The sequence below is a fragment of the Anser cygnoides genome, chromosome Z (assembly GCF_040182565.1).
Source record: "Anser cygnoides isolate HZ-2024a breed goose chromosome Z, Taihu_goose_T2T_genome, whole genome shotgun sequence".
Classification (NCBI taxonomy): Eukaryota; Metazoa; Chordata; class Aves; order Anseriformes; family Anatidae; genus Anser; species Anser cygnoides.
Window position 1 is genome coordinate 48,465,751 of NC_089912.1, and position 21,042 is coordinate 48,486,792.

Genomic DNA, 21,042 nt, shown 5'->3' on the forward strand with positions numbered 1-21,042 from the left:
CAGGCTTCCCCTTCTTGCCCTCCTGAGCCTCATATGAATAAAAATACACTCAACATGTCAAACTTACTCCCCATAAAGAATTAATAACGCTGAAGGTTATGCAGCGTTTTATTTTACACTCAATACCACGTACAGTTTAATAGTGACCTAAATTGTCTCGGCTCCTGCTGACAAACAGCTTAAGCGTTTTTCTCCCCTGCGTACACAACTGAGGAAGAGTTTGATCACATTGAATAACACACAATTATCCCCATCAATAAAACACAAATGATGAATTGTAAAAACTCATAAATAGGACCGCAGGTAAAACACTAACTCATACAACTTACAACATTATTCGGCTTCCAACTGTTAATGCAGCTGTTATACATAGAAGGAAAAACAATGGGGGAAAATTGGCATTTTCCAAGCGAGAAATAAAAGCACATCACTATATACATGACAAAAGTAAATAAAAACATTTCCTAAACCAATGAAAAAATGGCACTTGCGACAATGTGCTGTTGCAAAGAACAAAACCGACAGAACAAAGGATACCGACATTTCAGCCAGAATGCAAGAGTTCAGTTGCTTAGTCGTAAAAAACACCACACTTCAAGTGTAACTAAAGACTGGTTAAGAGGCAGAAATTGGGCAATATTACAGGTGTAGCTACTCAACAACTGCATAATCAACATTCATCTAACTTTGTCTGATTCCAAAGAACTTATTCAAGGAAAACCAAATAAAATACTAATCACATTTTATCTAAGGGAAAAAAAAAGTCAAAATGAAGGTAAAGCATCACCAGAAATTGAAGTCCATTCATTAAACAGAGTAAATAGTACAATAAGAAAATGAAAGTAACTGAAGACTTTTTCTTTCTTTCTTTTAAAGGTGCTCAAGGGTTTTTCTTTTAATCTACTTGTAATAGCTGTGTTTCAGCTTTAAATATCGTTCTTGAGCAGGGTCGATTAATGAAGTTAAATCTTGGTGGTACAGCGTAGGAAGAAGAGATAGATTGTTTAAGTAAAGCTCTAACTGAAAACTTCTGTAGTCCAGAAGCCTTTGCTCTCAATAAGGATTCTGAGCAGAAAAAGGCATTGTATTGGAACATCCAAGGTCACTCTCTTTCATATGCAGTGTTGAAAGTATTAAAAAAAAAAAAAGAAAAGTTGTGGTTTTCCTCCATGCAAACTTTCGGCTTAGAAATGAAGGCACAAATGTCCGGCCTTAACAGGAAAAATCCATTAGTTAATAATGGAACTATTAAAGTGATTATGACATCACCCTGCAAAAAGGGACTAGAAATAATGAAAAGCATTTAAACAAGTTATTGTCCAGTCCTATTACGTCCAAATACTAAAAACAGCCTTGATTCCTTACTACAAGCTTCTTACATTTTAAAGAAAGTTCTGAGTAAGGATGAAGGTTGGTACTGAAATTAACCAATACATTACATTAGGAAAACAAATGGCTACCATGACACTTCCTCTCAGTACAGTAATTATTAATGTTTTCTTATTTATATAACTTGAGTGACAGAAAATTCAGCTTTTCTTGTATGAAGATTCAGCCAGGATAAATATCCACCAAAGCCTCGTTAGCCAGAAAAAAAGTTAGGATAAGGAACCAAGAAGTAAGCCAGGGTAGCATGGGTAAAGTGCCTAAAGCTACAAGGAAATTGTCTGCTAATTGTTCTGCATATGCTGACTCAGATAATGAAGCCATGAGGTTACAGTACATTATTTTTCACTAGCAACTTTTTTTTTCCTTTGAGAAAGGAGGATTTTTTTCTGTCACAATTAAGATATATGGCATGGATAGCTCAGCTTTGTTATTATCTTTAAGAAAGAGAAGAGCTTTCTGTTAGTTACACCTTTAAAACTTTGGCTTAAGCAGGAAGTGGGTGACTCAAAAATCAATAATTTTTAAGACTGCAAATCATCCAATATTTCAATTTCAACACTAAGAGACTAATCAGAACTGGTTTATTCCTGAACTGAGGTTAGTATACTGCTTTCCTGTTACATGCTGCTCTTCTTCACTCGGTTGTCCACTTTCACAAGAGTATTTCAAACTGCCTACCGATTCTGTGTGTCAATAAAACTGTTAACACTGGTACAGGCAAAAATTAGAATTTTTAACAATAGTCTACTTCCTTCCTATTTTTTGTTTCACAGAGAACACTGTAACAGTTCTGTTGGTTATTATATCTGTCCAGAATCATTATCACTTTTCGACCATTTCAGATTTTGTAATTTTAAATGTATGTTTAAAAATACTTTTCTAAACGTGACACAGAAAGTACATTAAGTACCTCCAGGCACAGAAAAAAGGAAATCACTATGGATCTGAGAAAAATGAGGCAGCAGATATGGAAAACTAGCCTGATCCTGGTGAACATTAAGTTTTATACCCCAGAAAACGTTTTTGTTTTTAAATTCATTCCAAAGCATAAAGACAGTGTATGCAAACATTTCCTCCTCCATTTTCACTATAGTATAAATATGCATGGCATAGTACATGTCTGGATAGCAACATAGATATTAAGAAAATAGACACTATCTAAATCTTATTAGGAATAAGAAGGCACCACTGATTTGAGGTTGTGTCCAGACATCACATCACTCAGTCCATTTTCCTTTTGATTCTAGCATTCAAGCCAACATTTTTTTTTCTGACTAACCTATTTAAACCACTCCTATTCTGGTTTTCTCACCACAAACAACACACATTCATAGTAGTATTTCATCATGGAGAGTTCATTCACAGTGTAAGTTGACAGTACAGATTCTTTTTCCACCTGGAAAAAAAAAGCTCAAGTTTTCAAAACACCCTCTCTTCAAGCACTATACAAGTTTCTCTTAGTATGAAAGACAATGCTATATATTTACTACCCACTGATTTTTAAGTCCATCTATATACACTTTTCAACAAATGACGGATGTAAATTTGCAACACAATTACACACATTTACCTCTCCTAAAAGTTATTAGTCTGTGGCATTAGCTTGAACTAACTTTAAGGTAAAAAATTATTGAAGGAGTTTGACCGGTCTCTACAAATAGTGCTTAGTCCAAACTGTATCTTCTTACCTCTATATGGAATCCATACTGCAGTATAACATTTTTTATATCCTCGTAGCTTAATTCTATAGAAAGCTCATTTGCCAAGTTTTCAAAGTGGTAAAGTAGAGGACCTACAGTACAGAGATACAATGAAAACGCTATAAAAAGTCAAACTTCTTTAAAATCAAAAGCACATACTGAAAGCGTGAGGAATGCTAATACCTAGACTCACTAAATTCAAACATGCTGCTATTACTCAAGTATAATTCTTATATTTCAGAATCAGGGCAAAATTAAAACCAAATAGTTCAACTGCTTATTCAAGAATGAAGTCTCCTATGCCACCAAACTGTGTTTTCTGTATCCTAAACTTTCTTCCCTTCTAGCACCATTGCTGTCTGTACAAAAGAGAAGGCAGGACAGCTGTGGTCTACTCAAGAGCTACGCTCACTATGACTGATCAGTGACTGACGAGTTTCTACCATACAAACTATACAAATGTCTCTCTCTGTCATACTACACAAATGTCTGAGTTTTGTCTGCTAGTCCCTCACCATGGGAGACCTAATAATTTACGTCTGTCTTCTTTCAAACTAAGGCATCCATAAATCTCATTCCCAAACCTTCTACTTCGGAGGATTAATTAGACAACTGACTAAGAAAAATATTCAAGGATCTCTACAGGCAGAACAAGTTTTATTTTCCTAGGAAAATAGCAAGAAGAATACAGTACACTACACTACTTCTCTATTTAACATCATGTGTTGACTTGTTTGTAACTAACAAACATTTGGACACATGCTGAACACAGTATTATCTTATCTGAGATAATTTTGAAGCCGTATGTTTTTAGCTCCACAGAGTCTTCAATACAGACATGTTCATTCCACTACTCCTTTCAAGTACTGGATGCCTAGTACTTGTGAGCAAAATGTGAGCAAACAGAAGTCAGGGGTTGCAGGAAGAAAGGTTGGTCACACTTGCCTACATTTATCCATATTCCTCCAGGCTTTAGTATTTTCCATATAGTATCAATATAATCGATAACATTATGTGCCGTATCGATGAAAAAGCAAGTTGCTATGCAGTCCCAAGTATCTGTGCAAGAAGAACAGATTGTATAGATTAAATTGTCTCTTCCTCTGTAAAAATTCTTCATTTAACACTAATGTTGTTTACACACTCAGGAATTCCTTTAACTAATAGTAACAGTTGAACACTTTTCATTCAGTTTACAAGTAAACTTTAGTTTGTAAGAAACTAAGTGTGAAATGTTTTGTTCTATGCTAAAGACATTTCAGCTTAGATTTCTGCAGTCTACATACATATATACACACATGCAACTTCTAGAATATCATACAAACATATTCATTAATTATGCATTTTGTAATTCATTCATATACTGTAAAATATAAGAATCATATAACATCCGAAGTTAGAAGGGACCAACGAGGGACCACCCAAAAATCAGACCTTGTCTGACAGTGTTGTAACATTATAACATGTTTTATATAAATGAAAACCCAAGCATCCTATTACTCACTCACCTGTCCTAACCTCATTACCAAACTGTTAAAATACAAATGCAAAAATATCCAGTGATTTTGGGCCTTTCTAGATATATCAACATCTAGAAGAATACTAGCCTGTACACTAGGCTGTACTTCCACAAATCACATAGCTTTAAAACATGCGCATATTTCTCCATTTATTATTTATTAGCAAAATTTAGCAAGCAGGATCTTTCAAGAACTACCTTTTAAAGCATCAGTCTCCCTGTCTGTCTCTAAACTCACACCTGAATTTGTAAATTTCAAACTTCTGAAATATTAAAAAAAATAAAAATCTCAATTTATTTACAGCAATGGATACTCTAATATAAGACCACATCTTCACAAAAGCAGACAACTGTAAGGAAGGCAACCTGCAAGAAAATACCTGGAAGGCTACCTATGCAAAAAAAAGGTTGATTAAAAACTATTTTATTCTGGTGAAAAACTGCTATAGGAATAAAAAGGATGGAGAGCTGAAGCCAGAAAACAGATATACTAAGAGATAATCCAATATCGTGTAAGGAAAAGAATAGTAAAAGCTATTTAAGCTTCCTATATAAGCTAACTTCATGTTTTCTTATTATTTACTCTACCAACTCTGGAAGTGTTAATATATATACTAAAGAAGTGGGTAATTGCTATCTTTGATTAAATCTTGAATATGTAACTGGTAGAGGAAGTATTAAATAAGGTCATCTGCAGCTTAATCCAACAAGAGGTTAGTCACAGAAGACTACTTCATAGCTGCAATGAGGACAGCACAACTAACCTGGTATCACAAGAAAAAATATTGGTATTTGTACTAACGTAAGTTTCAATCTTTGCTCCTTATCAGCCCCATAACATTTCTCTGAAATACTATTAAGTATTATAAGTATATATACTTATACATAATGCTTATATGTATATCCAATAAGTATCTGTTTGCTTTTACAATAGAAAACGAATCAATACGAAATACTCGTCTTTATATGTTTTACACTGAAGAATATAATGGACTCATTATATTGTTCTTTGAAACACCATTTTTCTAAATCAAGTAAATTTTTCCTAAATACTCCCATGTTGTCTTTTTCTGAAAGAGATGACTGCAACAACCATCTGTTATGTTAGGATGTCTTTTTTTTTTTTTTAATAATCAAAAAGAAAGAAAAAGCTGATTTGGAATAAAAAAAATCTTGCTACAGCTAGCGCTTCTTCCTTAATGCTTGTAGATACAGTTCTATTCTATTTATAATGATTTCTTAACTGCCCCATAACAAATACTCTGAAGATAAAGCTACATGGACAGTCTGAAGGATGTTTTTACTCACTGCACTCAGAGTAAATTTCTTGAAAATCCCCTGCCGTCATAGAGAAGTTTGAACCAGAAGGAAGACTGTGAGGATCAACATCAGGGAAATAAATTGGACGTATCTGATCAGCAGATCTTCTGTTATTGCTAAACTGATGAATCCAGGGATAAAGCTTACATGAGTTAACTTCAGAACATCTGCAAAATATAGAAACGAGAACAATTCAGTTTCAATGAATTACTTACGTATTATCTAGAAATGCAGGTGACAAACTTTCAACATGCATTGTTGTTTTACTGATGAAAAAAACACATCTCTAAAGCTAGAGGTTTTCTAAAGCACTTACCTAGTTCATAACATTTCAGACAGTTCATCGATTTATGAACTGAACAAAACACCAGTCTGACACACAACCACAAGTTGGTGCCACACAGTTGGCATGACACAGTAACTACCTTTTGTTCTCTTTTTCTTTTCTCCTTTTTGCCATTTTTATCATCTTTTCCACTGAAAACTAGTAAGATTCTTTCCTTGGAATTAATTAAATTTGTGATTTGGTATATGTAGTAAAGCTAAGCCTTTTTTTTCCTGTTTAAAAAAGAGCAACATTAGTACCATGCTTGTTTTCAATTTCCTTGGCAACACTGGTTCTAATCTGGCTTTTCTGCCTTTTCTGAACCATAGCCATATGGGTTCTGAAAAGAAAAAAGCATTTTTCAGATGCTAACTGAAAGCATGCGTTTAAATTTAAAAAAAATAATCCTATTTTGCAAAGTGTAATAGTTTTGTGCTAGATGTCACTAAGTTAGTAGTTTCTGGAGTGTTGCAGTTACGCTATAAGCATATGCTAAGTATGGTGTAAAACAGAATTTGTGGGTTGACATGACCAATTAAGTGAATATCTATTTTTGAAAGTGATAGTAGCATAAAAGCATAGAAATAAACTTTTCCCACAGTCCTGCAAAATCAGAATTTAATTTAAAAAATGAAGAATTTTTCTTTCCCTGTGCATCACTGAATTTTGCAGTCAAGCTCACTTACGAAGGCCATGTCACACATGCATAGCTAAATATTCAGAGAGAACAAAGGACACATCTGTCCCATAAAACACACAAATATCTTTGTATTGGAAGCAGTCTTACCATGTTATAGAAAATGCACTCTAGGCTGGTAGATAGGAAGCATCTGTGGCAAAGACTTTGAAATAAAAGGTCTTACTTGCTCCATGATGTCATATTTAATTTTATCAATAAAAAAACACAGAACTCTTGTGTTATGAGCAGCAGTATACAGAGCTCATTAACTGTTTCCATACATAACAGATATATAAATATCAGATTTATGCCGTCAATCAAAGAAAACAATTAGGCATAAAGCCCTGATAACATGGGCACCATTTTCTTAAAGACATTTCTGGTTTGGTTGACAAAAAAAAAAAAAGTTGGCCAACTGCATTAACTATTTCAGCATTCTCCATGGGCTCACAGTCAATTTGTGTTAACCTCAGAATATTTTTACGTAACAATGAAAATTTCCAAAAAGCAAGGTAAAGATGAGGTATGAGTAAATCGGAAAGGAAAATGTTCCTGAGCTATAAGGGAAAACACACCTCCCGGTATTTTTTTTTCAGCACTACGTATTTTCATGCAGACTTCCCAATAGTTTCATAAGGAAGAATCAATTTAATATAAGAGACAAATCCCTGTCCATAGTCATGCTTGAAAACTCTCCTTTGCACTTCAGCTAAGTACTGCAGTCCTTTAAAATTCCATCCTTTCAACACAAGGTGTTACTGAAGTTAACAGCTTTAACTAAGACTATGATGCATTTTGTTTCTTTCCAAGTAGGGGCGGGTAATTTCTATTGTGCAACATTCAGTCTAAAAATACTGCTCTGCAAAAGATGGCTAGGTCCAATCTTACTTTCAACCACTGACTTCAAAATAAAATCTTGAACTGTTTTCATTCTAAGGCATTCATGGACATGCAATAGATACAATTTATTTCAAATATTCACAGTGACCACTGTTAGGCATTGATGCACTTTCTGTGTACAATGCTGTGAAATCTCATCCACAGTGAGAAAATCTCACAACTTCAGAGAATTAAGTTTTGTATATATGTTAAAAATCAGCTGTTATCACTCTTCATACAGAAGACTTAAGCTGCTGTATCATATCTAGAAGTCCACTGTAGAAGCTGGCTTGATATTCAAGACAGTATTTTGTTTTCCCAAAAATAAACTAAGGTCAGACAGAGGAAGAATGCAGATTCAAACTGTAAGCATACAATAGCAAAATCCTCAATTTTATCGACTGAAAACAAAACTTAATTAAATTTAGACTGTAGTTAAAGGCTAATCTGCAAATTTTTCAAGATCCTTCTTATCCATCCTTAACTATTATGTTCAGCTCATATTGACCATTGCTGTTTCTTCTAGTTTCAGGAAGGCAAACGCATCCATTTCAGAAGGCTAACTAGGAACAGACAATTAAGACTAGATCCAAGTTCTCCAATGTCCCTAAAAACTTCCTAGCAGACATCTGATCAGGTAGTTAATGCAAAGACCCTGATCGCATCTGGCAGAAAGGAATCAACTGAAATGACTGGAATTTAGTCAGCTTAGCAGTTATCTGTATTCTCTTTCATGCTAATAAGAAAACTTGTAACCGATAACTCACCCAGCAAAGGTGAAGATTACAGAGGCTGAGCAAAACTCAGTTTGACTATATAAAAACTAATACTGTTAGCAAGTCTAAGACACATATTTAGCAAAATGGTATATATTTTATATAAATAGTAAATATCACATAAAAGTGTCAGATGCTAAGAATTATTACTATTGCAAACTAAATATACTTTCAGAAGAATTCCACATATGAAGATGCCATATTTAAGGTAGATGAAAAACATGTCATAGGTTTGAACCAATATGACAGCTCACTGGTGCTCCGAAGCATGGTAAATAAATAATTTTATATCACTTTGTATTGCTTCAAACACTCTATAGAGCTAAGAGCCAAAAGGGCTGTAAAGCTAGGGAGGAGGAGGATGACATGAATTTCTTTCAGTAGCTGCAAGGTATTAAATCAGCTCAGCTGTAACATACAATTGTAGATGACGGTCATTTGAGAATAATGTAAGAAAAAAAAGAGTAAATATATTCTTAGCAACTAGCTATTTTCATTGCAGTGACTACCACTGTTTTAACCAGACGTGCAACAGACAAGAAAAAGTGTTTGCCGCCACCCCTTCCCCCCCCGCTTTTTCTTTGAAGAGTAAGCTATAACAAATTTGGTATCATCACAGTCTGTGGAGGACAATCACTGTCTACAAACAGGGCTCCAAATATCATGACAATATAGAATACAAGTTCAGGTGTTTTCATCAGAGAAGAGATTCAGACTGAAGAATCAGCAAACTGTATACTTCGTCTCTGAACTGGCTACAAACTCACCAGCAATACAACAAAACCCAGTCCTCTTTCATATATCCAGACTTCCCACCCTCAATCTTAGAGGAACAGTTGCATTCAGTGCCTTGTTTCTTCTCTAAAAAGCTCCTTATAAGTAATTTCCATTGCAAGTGACAGAAAAACAAATACTAAAATGTACTTCAGATTAAGCCTACGTAATGAAATTTGTTAATTCAAATTTATAGCATTAGTATAATTGTACAACTATTAACTGTAACATTTTAGCTGTTGTCCAGCAACAGAACTTGCTTACAAAGCTGTATTTGCATAGTAGTTTTTCATTTAGAAACAGTGTCTATGATCTCAGTATGGAACGTGACATTGTAAGAGGTTTCCTCTGCTACTAAACACCACCACTAAATATTATGCATAGTTAGTCCCTATTTGAAACCTGTGAGATAGGTGTGCTTTTTCTTTCAGAAACAGACGTGAAATAAAAACCGTAACACTCAAGATTACACAGGAAATCTCTGGTAGAATCCAGAGATTTTAAGTTTCATAACTTAAAACCCATGCTCCCTGATGTAATCTTAATGACTTACCCATTTAACTCAGATACATTTCTCTTCACCCAATTATCCCACTGATTATTTTCATCAAGACGTTCTAAAAAATGGTTGCTTGCATCCTGTGTTATGAATTACAAACCTATTCTTTTGAGTTTTATTTATTCAACTTTCTCATTTATAATTTTGCCTCACTCATTCACACCTGTAAGTTTTGACCAGAAAGTAAAACATAAGCTATGTACCTGTTGAGTACAAAGTTAGAAGAAAAGAGCATAAAGAGGCTCCATTCGTTTCCTTGGCAAGCATAACCGAGCCTAGCTATTTCCCACGCCAATCTACCTAGCCCAGCACCAGGTACCAGGATATTGACTTTGGAGAAATCCCTGCAACAGAACAAAAACAACAGTTAAATCTTTATCTGATACTTCTTAATAAAACTTACAGAGGCTCAGTCAAACATTTTTCCCATATATTTAGATATTATATTTCCCGTATGATTTTACTTCTTAAAGGCAAATGGAGCTAGTTCATGTCAGATCAGTTAATTTACAGTCAAAATAACTCATAGAAAATGACACAAAAGAACATAAGCAACCCTTATTGAATAAAGTGCATAATTACAAAACAAAATACTTCTTTTGAAAACTTTTAGTTATCAAACTAAAACAATCGCCTAAGTGAATTGCAGGAAGGAAGAACATGATTATATATCACCATTTCTTCTTCTGTGGTGCCCGCTGATAGCTGCTAAATATTATGGAAATCTTCTTAACATTGCATTGAAAAATCAACAAGCATTTTGACGTCAGCAAAACTTCCATGATCTGATGAGCAAATCAGACTGCAAACTTACAAGTAGCTACCTTCTCAGCAACTAAGGGTGTTAAATGTGCCCTTCACCAACTCCACTCCAGTCAATACAGTTCACTAACTGGTGAATGCTGTTCACCAACTCCAATCCAGTGACAGAGGATTTCCTAAACCAAAGTACAACACAGCTCTCTACCTCTTCATTTCCTGTAACTAGACATCATCTGAAGAATACTGGAAGATGTCCAGCACTTATGGTTACCAAGAGATTTAGAAAACCCACTCCCATCTTCCAAGTCCAATAGCTAATAAATAGAAGAACTAAGAATCTAAAACCTTTTCCTCCTCCAGGCAGAAATGCAGTACACACATATTCTAATTGGTATATTTGCATCACAACGCAATCAAACCTGCACTACTGAAGCAAAAACACTCTCACACAAAGCTGAAAAGGTACGCCATCTAAAAATCATTTTCCAGTTTCAGTCCTGAAAAAAGAGTTTTTAATTTCATACACCAAAAACGCTAGTTCACCTTCTCTTTTGCATGTTACCTTCAAAGACAAACATACATGTACGTATATATGCAACTATGTGAAGGAAGCCACAATAAACATTTCAAAGAATACGATGAAGAAAGCAAAATACAAAGCCTCTTACTATTTAAAAATTCAGGATGCCAGAAAGGGTTCAAAAGACCTTGTATGCTGCGTAATCATGAAGATGAGTCTGGGAGGTAAGTAAATTCTAAAAAGCAGTACATGAATGTGATGACCCTAACACAGGAGAAAGTACTATCCTTGTCTAAAGGCCGCACAAACTAACAAAGCAGTTTTAACAGTGCCTTTTGGTGTACAGCTTAATCATGTAACCAGTGAATCCTTCCAAACTGAAAAATCACATATCCTTTCATTCCTGATTTTCATTCCAGTATACATACAGATATTTTGTTTTCTAATTATCGAGAAACAGGAAGCCAAGACTTTGCTATTATTTTAGAGTACTTCTGTGAAGTAACAATTCTCCTTACCTCTCTCCTAGGTGAAAAACCTAAAGCTAACCATAAGCTAGCTATGAAGTCTTATGCCACTTCCGAGAATATATTCCATTAATCAAAAAAGGCATTTTTTCTTAAAACAACCTAATGAAAAGTGTTGTACCGGCGTAATTACAACTTACAATTCAACATTTATTTATTCATCCAAAAAAAAAATATTCATCCAAAGATATTGCCCCAAACAGACAAGTAAGCTGATTTTTAATTCCAAGCAATTTACCTGTACCTTTTTTCCTTTTTTAAATAATATAAAGTTTTTGCATTTCTGAACTAGTTTCCCAAATTCCTTCTCTAGAAAATAGTTGATTTTAATTGCACTTTCCTTTGCACTTTTATTAAGGGAGTGAAGTCTAATTTAATTTCTACCTGTAGTCTTTGCATCAATTGCTAGTGACTGATGCTGGCCACCAACCTCATTTCAGTACACAGAACACAAAAAAATAAACATAAAATCTGAGTCCAAGAGCATTGACATTAGTATTCCAAAACAGTTCAAGAACATTTTTTTGATCTATCATCCAGTAAATTAGGTATACGTCAAACTCATGTTTAAAAAATAGTGAGCTTCGATAGTGTTCTGATATAAAAAAAAGTGCTCAAATACCTTTTGTTTAGCAAGATTTAAATGGAATTACTTCCAGTGGTAGTAGGAACACTCCAATGCCCCATACTATTTTTAAACCATTAAAACTAAATATTTAACTGCATGGAAACAATTTCCTTAACGGCTGAATAGTCGTAAGACGACTAAAAAAGCAAGAAAAACCTGTCGTCCTATGGTAGATATGCAATTGCAGCAACAGCAAAGATCATAAAAAGACATAACCCCAGACTGTGACAACTGACAGTAACAACCAACAGTGATCCACAGTCAAACTAGCCTTGAACTAGCAAGCAGTAGCAGGCTTTCTAAGACACAAGTGTGGTATTGGTCAGAAACATAAAATGGGTACCTAACACGCTTAAAAACCTGTGGGGTACTAAGAGAGAACTACTGCTAACCTACTGGAATGAGGGGCTGACAGATGAGGAAGAGCTCTAACATTGGACTGCTTGGATCAACTATTGATCCTGCAGCAACCTCTCAGATAGAGGACAAATACCGGAAACAACTACAATCTCTCATGTGATTATTGTACTGCATTTTGCAGTGTGATATATCATCAGTTTTTAAAAGTTCAATGCTATTAATGAAGATTTAAACTTGGTATCATTTTTAAGGGGAAAACTATATATGTTAAAAAGAGGTCAATTGCACTTTAACAAAACAAAAAGGTGGTGTTGAAGCAGTAAACTGAGGTTAAGCAACAAAAAAAATTAGCATGTGCAAACACAAACCTTTTTCATAAGAAACACTGAAATTGAATGTTATCTAATGATAAGAAGGGATCAGAAATATACAGCCTGTAGAGACAAGGTCGATGGAAACATTGGCAAAGAATCACACTGTGGGATTCAGACTTATTCTTCACTGGTGTCTTATCTGCAATATTTGTAAATTTAGACAGTGAACACATCCTGTTCTCAGTATTTTTCATTCTTTTACTGTAGTCTAATTTCAGAGTGTTTTTTTTAAATACAACTCCTTTTCAGATAACATACTGAATAATGAAGTTAGCTAAAAAGTAAAATCACTTGAAAAGCAACTCTTCTTCAAAGTTGTTAGTTTAGACTTACACACTTCCACAGACTTCAGTGGATTTACATGCATCAGTGGACTGGAGTAACACTGAAGATAACACTTGCTCTTAAATCCAATGTTTAAAGCAAAGTGTCAGCTAAATCACAGATCTGGATTAAAAACCCTAGGTGGACAGATGTATTTTATGTTAAATAAAATTGTATAAAGCAGTAGCTTTAAAGTCACTAAATTGTTTCAGAGTGCATGCAAAAAGCCCTTAGGACTAAGAATTAAAATTAAATTAATTTCCCCAAATTAACAGGAAACTAAACACTGGCCACACTTCTGAGCTGTCCTGACAGTATCTTGAAAATAAAGTAAATTGCTGAACTAGAAAATACATTTAAATTTCAAGTTACAGCTGGTTTCAGAGGCCAAGTTAATGAATAGAAGCTTGGAGAAAATACCTAAGCCATGGAAATTTATCTACTAATTTAAAGGTTAACCATTTCTTTGGTTCCTTTCTGACAAGAAATTGGATCATAATGTCCTTTCAGATACGTAGAAATGTTAACAGCAGAAAAAAAAAAAGGCGATGCCAAAAAGGAGGATGCTTACTTAGATTTTCAACTTTATGTTTCCCCATAAAAACACTTTAACAATCACATTCCATCAAGAAATAAAAATGTTTTACTATTTTCTCCTACAGAAAACAGTGATCATAGTTCATTCAAGTCTAAGAAATTCAGATGGGTTCATTAAAAGGCAGATAATTCTGCGAGCTGAAACGTACGATGAAATTCCAACGTAATTAATGCAGGAAATCTACTGCTTCTTCAGGAAGAGTTTTATCTAATGGAACTTCACTTCGAACTGCCTTGTTGATGCTAGTAACATTTTCTGTACTAAGCAGAAAGAAGGAATTACTTCTGAAGAGGAACAAAAGGCAGAAACAGCTTTTACCTTCTGATTTTAGTTTTAGATGACAGTCTTGTCAGAAGACTGGACTGAAACAAAAGATAACAGTAATTCCTACTCAAAAGAGTGTTCAAATTCACAGCTGCTTTCAACCACTGCTTGCATCTCTTCCACGTCCCAGAAGAGCATGCATATAAAGCACCTTACCACTTCCATTGCCTATCAACAGAACTGAAGCAGGTGAGACTTGCAGAGAATAGCAACTACACAACACCTACTTGCATGGAGCAAATTATATTTGGACAGTTTCAAAAATTTATATTCCTTTTTTGTATAACTCTAGCATAAGGAACCAATACAAATGATGTTGACCAGAAGCAGAAAATACAAGTCCAATGAAGCCATTAAAAAAATAAGAGATTGACTGTAGGGACAGTCTCTCTAAAGTATTTGTTCTCCATCTTTTTCACTGCAAGATACATCCAGGCAAATCTTCTTTCATTACCAAGTGCCAACACAATTACAGGAAGTTCACATGAAATATCTGAAATGATACATCCACCTTGAGATAAGTTATCCAAAAGCAAAAGAGAAACCAAGCAATCTGCCTGGTGTTGCCATTTGATCCTACCAGATTCCACTCCATGTTCTGCTATCACTAAGTGAAAACTAAACGATAGCTAGTGTAAAGTATGTAACTTGGTACAAGTGCATTATTAGTAACCACTGAGAAAGAACATCCACAATTAACAGCCAGCTAAATCAAAAGCTTAGTTCTGGCCTATTATATTTTATAAATACAAAGTTAACAAATTTTACCATTACAAGTTTAAACTGAAACGTACTTTCTGGCTAAATGGCAGAATCATTAACTACGCAATTCTTACAGCAGCTGTTTCTTCCTAGCTTCCACCAGCACACTTCTACTTAAATTTATGTAAAAGAAACCACACATTACTATTTAGGCAGTGTGCATTGCTTTCTGTTTTTTTTTTTTAAACATGCCAACACAGTTACAAAGGTGCCCACACAAGTGCAGCAGTTTTTATAAAACTTGTAACTTCTGTTTGAAACTAATGCTAGAAATACATAACTGTAACAAAACTATATAGGAGGTTACAAGACTTCTTCCCTCCTTTCACCGTCCAGGACAAAGTGCAATTCTCATACTTGCTGCTGTCACAAGTGTCTTTCCCTTTATCAAGCCTGTCTGAATTTAAGCAGCTTTTGGACTGTGCCCTTAGTCACATGGTCTGAAATTTTGGGTAGACCTCTGTGGAGCCAGGAGTTGGACTTGATGATCCTTACGGGTCCCTTCCAACTCAGGATATTCTATGATTCTATGATTCTGTGATCTGCAGCATGCACACTGAGAATCTACTAACCTGCAAACACGACCTCACTGAGCACAACTGAATTAACTTCATGACCTTCTAAAGTCTATTACTTGAAAAAAAGTGAACAGAATACAATCAGTTGTATCAAGCTACAGGAAAAAAAAAATCCTGGCTTACTATTTGTGAAGTTTAAGATCTTGCTCTTTTCAATATGTTCTATTAAGAACAAACTCTCTTGATTAAACAGTAAATTCCACATTCACAGCAATTTCTATACCTTTAAATTCAAACTTTTCATTACTGCATAAAAACTTTATTAGATTTGTGCAACAGTGCCACATTAAAAAAAAAAAAAAAGAATCTTAAACACTATTACCATCTTTCTTTCGGAAAGTTCTTTACAATTTCACTAATGATTGGCTGGTAGCAGGAATCTCTCTCAGGCTTTCCCTCTTCGCTCCAGTCTCTCACAAATTGTTTCAAGGTGGATTTCAATTTATCCATGTCAAACGTTGAAGCTGGTGTAATCTTCCCTCTTCCCTAATTAAAGTGGGGGGAAAAAAAGTTAATGGAAAAATGCATCAAATATCCTTAGCCTTGAAGAATATAAAGTAAATCATAAACAGACAAATGTCATGCTGTAACGGCTGTTGAGAGTTTTAGCTGACAAAGAAGTCTTTCACTTCTGAGACCAGTGTTTACATCCAGACTAGAACACTAAATGAATTGAGTTTGGTGGTCTCAGTGAGGCACCCAAGAGAGTAGGTTCTTCCACATCACAAAAGCAATAAATAGTATGGCATAGCAGAGCACAGCTCGTAGTCCTTATTCATGAAAGGACCAGGGTTTAGCCAGCGCAGAGGCTGAACTGCTTATCCTGAGATGATGATCTCTTTAGGTACTAATGAGGCAGCACTGAGAAGCTCAGACTAGAGCTGCCCATTACTGTACCTTGCCTGTAGATACCAAAAAGGACTTCAGTTTCCATCTCTGCCACTCCTTTAACCCTGAATGCAATTTTTTTTTTGACATAGATGCCACACTGAAAAAGCAGATAAATAGCGAAAAAGTTTTACAGGTGATAACATTCAGAATATTTGGCCTAACTAAAACTATAACTGATTTAGGATACCATAACATAAAAGAACCTACAGAAAAACAGAGAATGCCATTTATGCTGTACATAGTTAACTGAAATATTAACTTTAAAATGTAACTAGGGTAGAGCTAGAACCCTGGAGCAAAAAAAGGGTTTGTTTTGTTTTTCTTAAAAAAAAAATAAAAATCAGTGATTACTGTCATTTGCCAGATTCACAAATAGTTTTTGTAAGAGGAACTACAAATACTAACAACATTGTTTTCTTAACATCAGCTCTGCAAGATGTTTAGGATAAGAGTAAGAAAATGTAAGCAATCAGGAATTCATAGAGGAGAAAGCAAAGAGGGCAAAAGTTAAGAAAGCTGGAGATCTAAAGGCATGATAAACAAATGTAGAAAATCCCAAGGCGTACAGAATTTAATTTTGTAGTATGAAAAAGTCCATTTTAACATACGTCTTCTCCATATTCTTTGTTTTCAAACATATGAACGCAGTCATTCACAATGGTATGTAGTATTTCTTGATTATGATCGATGCACTTCCGAATCTTGTCAAGGTGAGGAAGGAATTGAGGAAGAAGACACTGTTGGTTAGCTGGGAGAGATTTAAACTGCCTCTCTGTTCTGTTCACTCGTTCATGCATATTCGTTCTAAAAAGCAAAAAGTTTAAGGTCTTTAGAAATCATCAGAAATAAATGCACAAAAGCACGTAATTCATTCTAAGCTACACCGGTTAGAGTTATCAATTTATTTAAACTTAGAAAATTTTCAGACAATGAACTGCTTACTAGAGAACAAGTTTTCAGGAAATTTTTAGGCAAAATGTTTGTTTTAAGCACTAGTTCTACATCATTATCATTTTAACCTCTTACAGTTTAGGATGACTATTATTTTATTCTTACCATCCCATCACCCTTGCTAGCACAGGTGATCACTACCTTAATATATGGATTAACAAAAGTTAATGAACAACCAAAAATAGCCATAATGTTTCCTAAATCCAATTTAAATTGATTGAAGCAGCTGAATTATGTGGTAACCTTTGGAATAAAAAGAGCTGGTTACAGAGTAGGAATAGGTATCCTCAAAATCAATTGCTTCTGAAGGAGCCAAAAAAGTGAAGGCTAGACATCGATGCAGTTCTGGTACGCCAGCTAAGATACTAAACTACCTTAACAACATATTCCCACAAGTATGAGTACTGTGAATTTGATGTAACTAATATGAGCTAAACATAACTCTTCCTTTTCCCAAAGTAACAATTTCACAAAAAAAGGTTAAGCTGCTGCCAAGAGAAAGAGGATTTATTATTATTATTTTTTTCTTCCCTTTCCTTTTTCTTCCTTCTCCTCACCTGAACAATTTAAGTTTAACACCATGTGACAGTTCTGGCACTCATCAGGCCTGCCATAAAGCTGGTTTGACTTGCTAACTGTGAAGAGAGCTCTATAAGATAGCTCTATTTTATTTCTGACAGTTTAGTAAGTCAAGCTGGCTAAGCACAGGGTCATAGCAACTCTGGGAGGGAGAGGCTGTGATGCCAGGTCAAGGGAGATCGCCCCTTTTGGCAGGAGCAAATCATTTTATTGAGTTAAGCCACCTTGCAGTTTCTCAAACTTTCGTGTCATCGTACTGCTGTAGAGTTGAGAACTAGCAATCAGAGACAGCAAGGTACTGAATTGCTTTTGACTGGGTTAATTTTCCCTACAGCAGCTCATATAGTGCTGTATCTTGGATTTGTCACCAAAACAGTGTTGATAACACACAGATATTTTAGCTGTTGCTTTATTGCATCATGGCTTTCTTTCTCATACCGCCTCACCAGCGAGGAGGCTAGAGGGTACACGACCAGGACAGCTGGCCCAGACTGGCCAAAGGGATATCCCCTACCATACGATGCTATGGTCAGCAATGAAAGTTGGGTAAAAGGAGGAGGAAAGGGAGGTATTCACAGTTATAGCACCTGCCTTCCCCAGTAGCTATTACACATGACAAAGCTCCGCTTTCCTGGAAATGGGTAAACATCTCTCTGGTCATGCGAAGTCATGAATGCATTGTTTATTTTGCTTTGCACGGTTACACAGCTTTTGCTTTACCTATTAACTGTCTGCATCTCAACCCATGAGTTTTCTCTCTTTTACCCCTTCCTCTCTCTTCCCCATTACGCTGTGGGAGAGTGAGCAAGCCCCTGTGTGGGACTCAGCTGCCCACAACAGGTGTAGCTGCTATGATTTTAGTTGCAACCTCGGACTGGAAATTTGACCAGTTAACGTTTCCAACATTACATTCATACTACTGAAAGTGTTCATTTTAATATATACACAGGGTTTAAGTGACACTTAAAAATAAAGTAGAAAAGATCAGTAAGAAAAATAAACCGATCCTCTATATAAAACACAATGTCTCATTATCAACATCTGTTGGATGCTTTGTCAGTAATGTCCTTCGAATCATCCTCCATCCTTTTAATGATGAGTTGACACCTGTTAGCAGAATGAATAATTCACTGAAATCAGAAGAACTACAAGGGATTAATTTAGGTCCGTATGTCTGCTGACCTTAATCTGGACTGAACTGAAAACGTGTTGTTGCCTTGTTCATACGGGTGCTTCCACACAAATAATTTTTAACTACCAATATACGTAATTCCACTTAAAGTCAGATTTATTTCTCTGAAGCAGAATTTATTCAATTCCTACAGTAGAATTTGAGTCATATCCTTTCATTACAGTTTCCTACTGAAGTTGAAGGATTCAAAAGCAACCCAGAATCATAACTTGAGCATGAGGTTGACAGGGACGTTCTTGCTTTCTGAGGCCAGAAGATACAGCTACATCACTGACATCAGTAATGACAGCTGTCTGTTATTAGAGAATTCTGTACAGAGGAAAAATCCAAGGTGTCATCCAGTCCAACCTCCTGCTCAAACATAAATCCTGGAAAACACAAAAATCCATGATACAGAAATAATAAGCAAAAAAAATACTTAAAATGTCACGTACCCGAAAAACCTAACTGTCACTTAAAAGTTCTGGATATGCTTGTCTGACATCGACAAAAAGCAGTTCAGTGCATAATAATGACTCAGGTGACAGGGTCTGTCAGCAGGAGTATACACTATGCAGCATAGCCACGTCCTAAATCTACTTCTAAAGCCTAAAGTAACATAAAAGGGTTTACCAAAATACTAAAGACGAGTGGACTTTTCCAGCCAGTCCCACCCCTTTTCTGTCATTGGAACGAGTTGTTACCCCTTCACTGAAGTTGGTTATTTCTGACTTTTACCTCATTCCTAAAGGCCCAATGAACCCTTTTTTTTTCTTTTTTTGACTGATCAAACGTTTAGAGAGCTAAGCTTATTAGAAAATGGCATCCACTAGCCCTATTACGAGGGCTCATCTGCCGTACGAATTAACACATCTTTCGGAAATTTCTCCAGTGAGGAAAGCACCCCTTTCGCCTCTTTGAGGGCAGGGCCCTTCCGAACACTTCACAAAGCGTTTCGGCGTTTTATCTGAGGCGAGGCGACCTTCCGCACCCTCGCTCCAGGCGTTTTGCCCTGTGTTTGTTTAAGCGTTAAGCCCCGTCGCCGACAAAGCCCCCGGGACGGCTCTGCGCGCACCCACGGACGCGAGGGCCGGGCCGGTCGGTGGGGTGGGGGGTCCGCCCGCAGCACCCCCGCGGTGCCGGTTACCCGTAGTATCGGAAGGCGTTGATGATCCTGCGGAAGTGCTCCCGCTCCATGCGCTCCTCCTCCGCCTCCTCCTCCGCCCGGGCCGCCGCCGCCAGCGCCCTGGGCTCGTGCGGCTGCCGCCGCCGCCGCTCGTCGCCGCGCTCGGCCGCCCGCTCGGCCTGCCGCTCGCCGCCCCCGCCGCCCGCGCCCTCCGCCGGCCACGGCAGCTGCTCGCGCTCCTCCTCGTGGCCCCGCCGCAGCCCCCTGCGCATGGCCTTGGCGGGCGGGTCCCTCTCGCCCCGGGGCGGCGGCGGCGGCGGCGGCGGCAGCGCCGGCTGCGCTTTGCGGGACACAGCGCACGCGGCCGACATCCCCCCCCCGCCGGCCGCCCGCAACGGTCGCGCACGGGCGCTCGCTTCCGGCGAGGGGCGGCCCCGCGCCGAGCGCCGGCCCAGGGGGAGTATCGCGAGAGCGGGCGCGGCGCCGTGACGGGAGGGGAGAGGAGGGGCGCGGCTGGCGCAGGCGTGGTGCTGCCGGCGGGCGGTGCCGCCCAGCACTACAGGGAGGGGCCCGGCGTTTGTCTGCGGGAGGACACCCCGTGCTCTTGATCACTGCTCCCACACGGCTCCGTACCACGGGGTCCATCC

General features: G+C 37.0%; 1 protein-coding gene across 1 annotated transcript; it reads right to left on the reverse strand.

Moving 5' to 3' along the window:
* Window positions 1-90: 90 nt before the first annotated feature.
* On the reverse strand, window positions 91-20,805 carry CARNMT1 (carnosine N-methyltransferase 1). Its single transcript, XM_013194033.3, has 8 exons — window positions 20,417-20,805; window positions 17,177-17,372; window positions 16,000-16,163; window positions 10,124-10,264; window positions 5,917-6,095; window positions 4,035-4,148; window positions 3,078-3,181; window positions 91-2,785 (listed from the first exon to the last, which is right to left on the reverse strand). The coding sequence occupies exons 1-8, from the start codon at window positions 20,764-20,766 to the stop codon at window positions 2,684-2,686; spliced, it is 1,350 nt and encodes a 449-aa protein (XP_013049487.2). The 5' UTR covers window positions 20,767-20,805; the 3' UTR covers window positions 91-2,683.
* Window positions 20,806-21,042: the final 237 nt, after the last annotated feature.

What these genes read in the sequence shown, in the direction of transcription:
- CARNMT1 (XM_013194033.3), bottom strand. Translation starts at nt 20,766, where the DNA reads ATGTCGGCCGCGTGCGCTGTGTCCCGCAAAGCGCAGCCGGCGCTGCCG. An exon ending in AGGAATATGGATAAATGTAG is followed by an intron (nt 3,182 to 4,034) that starts GCAAGTGTGACC and finishes TCTGTACTGTAG; the next exon opens with GTCCTCTACTTTACCACTTT. An exon ending in AGTATGGATTCCATATAGAG is followed by an intron (nt 2,786 to 3,077) that starts GTAAGAAGATAC and finishes TTTTTTTTCCAG; the next exon opens with GTGGAAAAAGAATCTGTACT.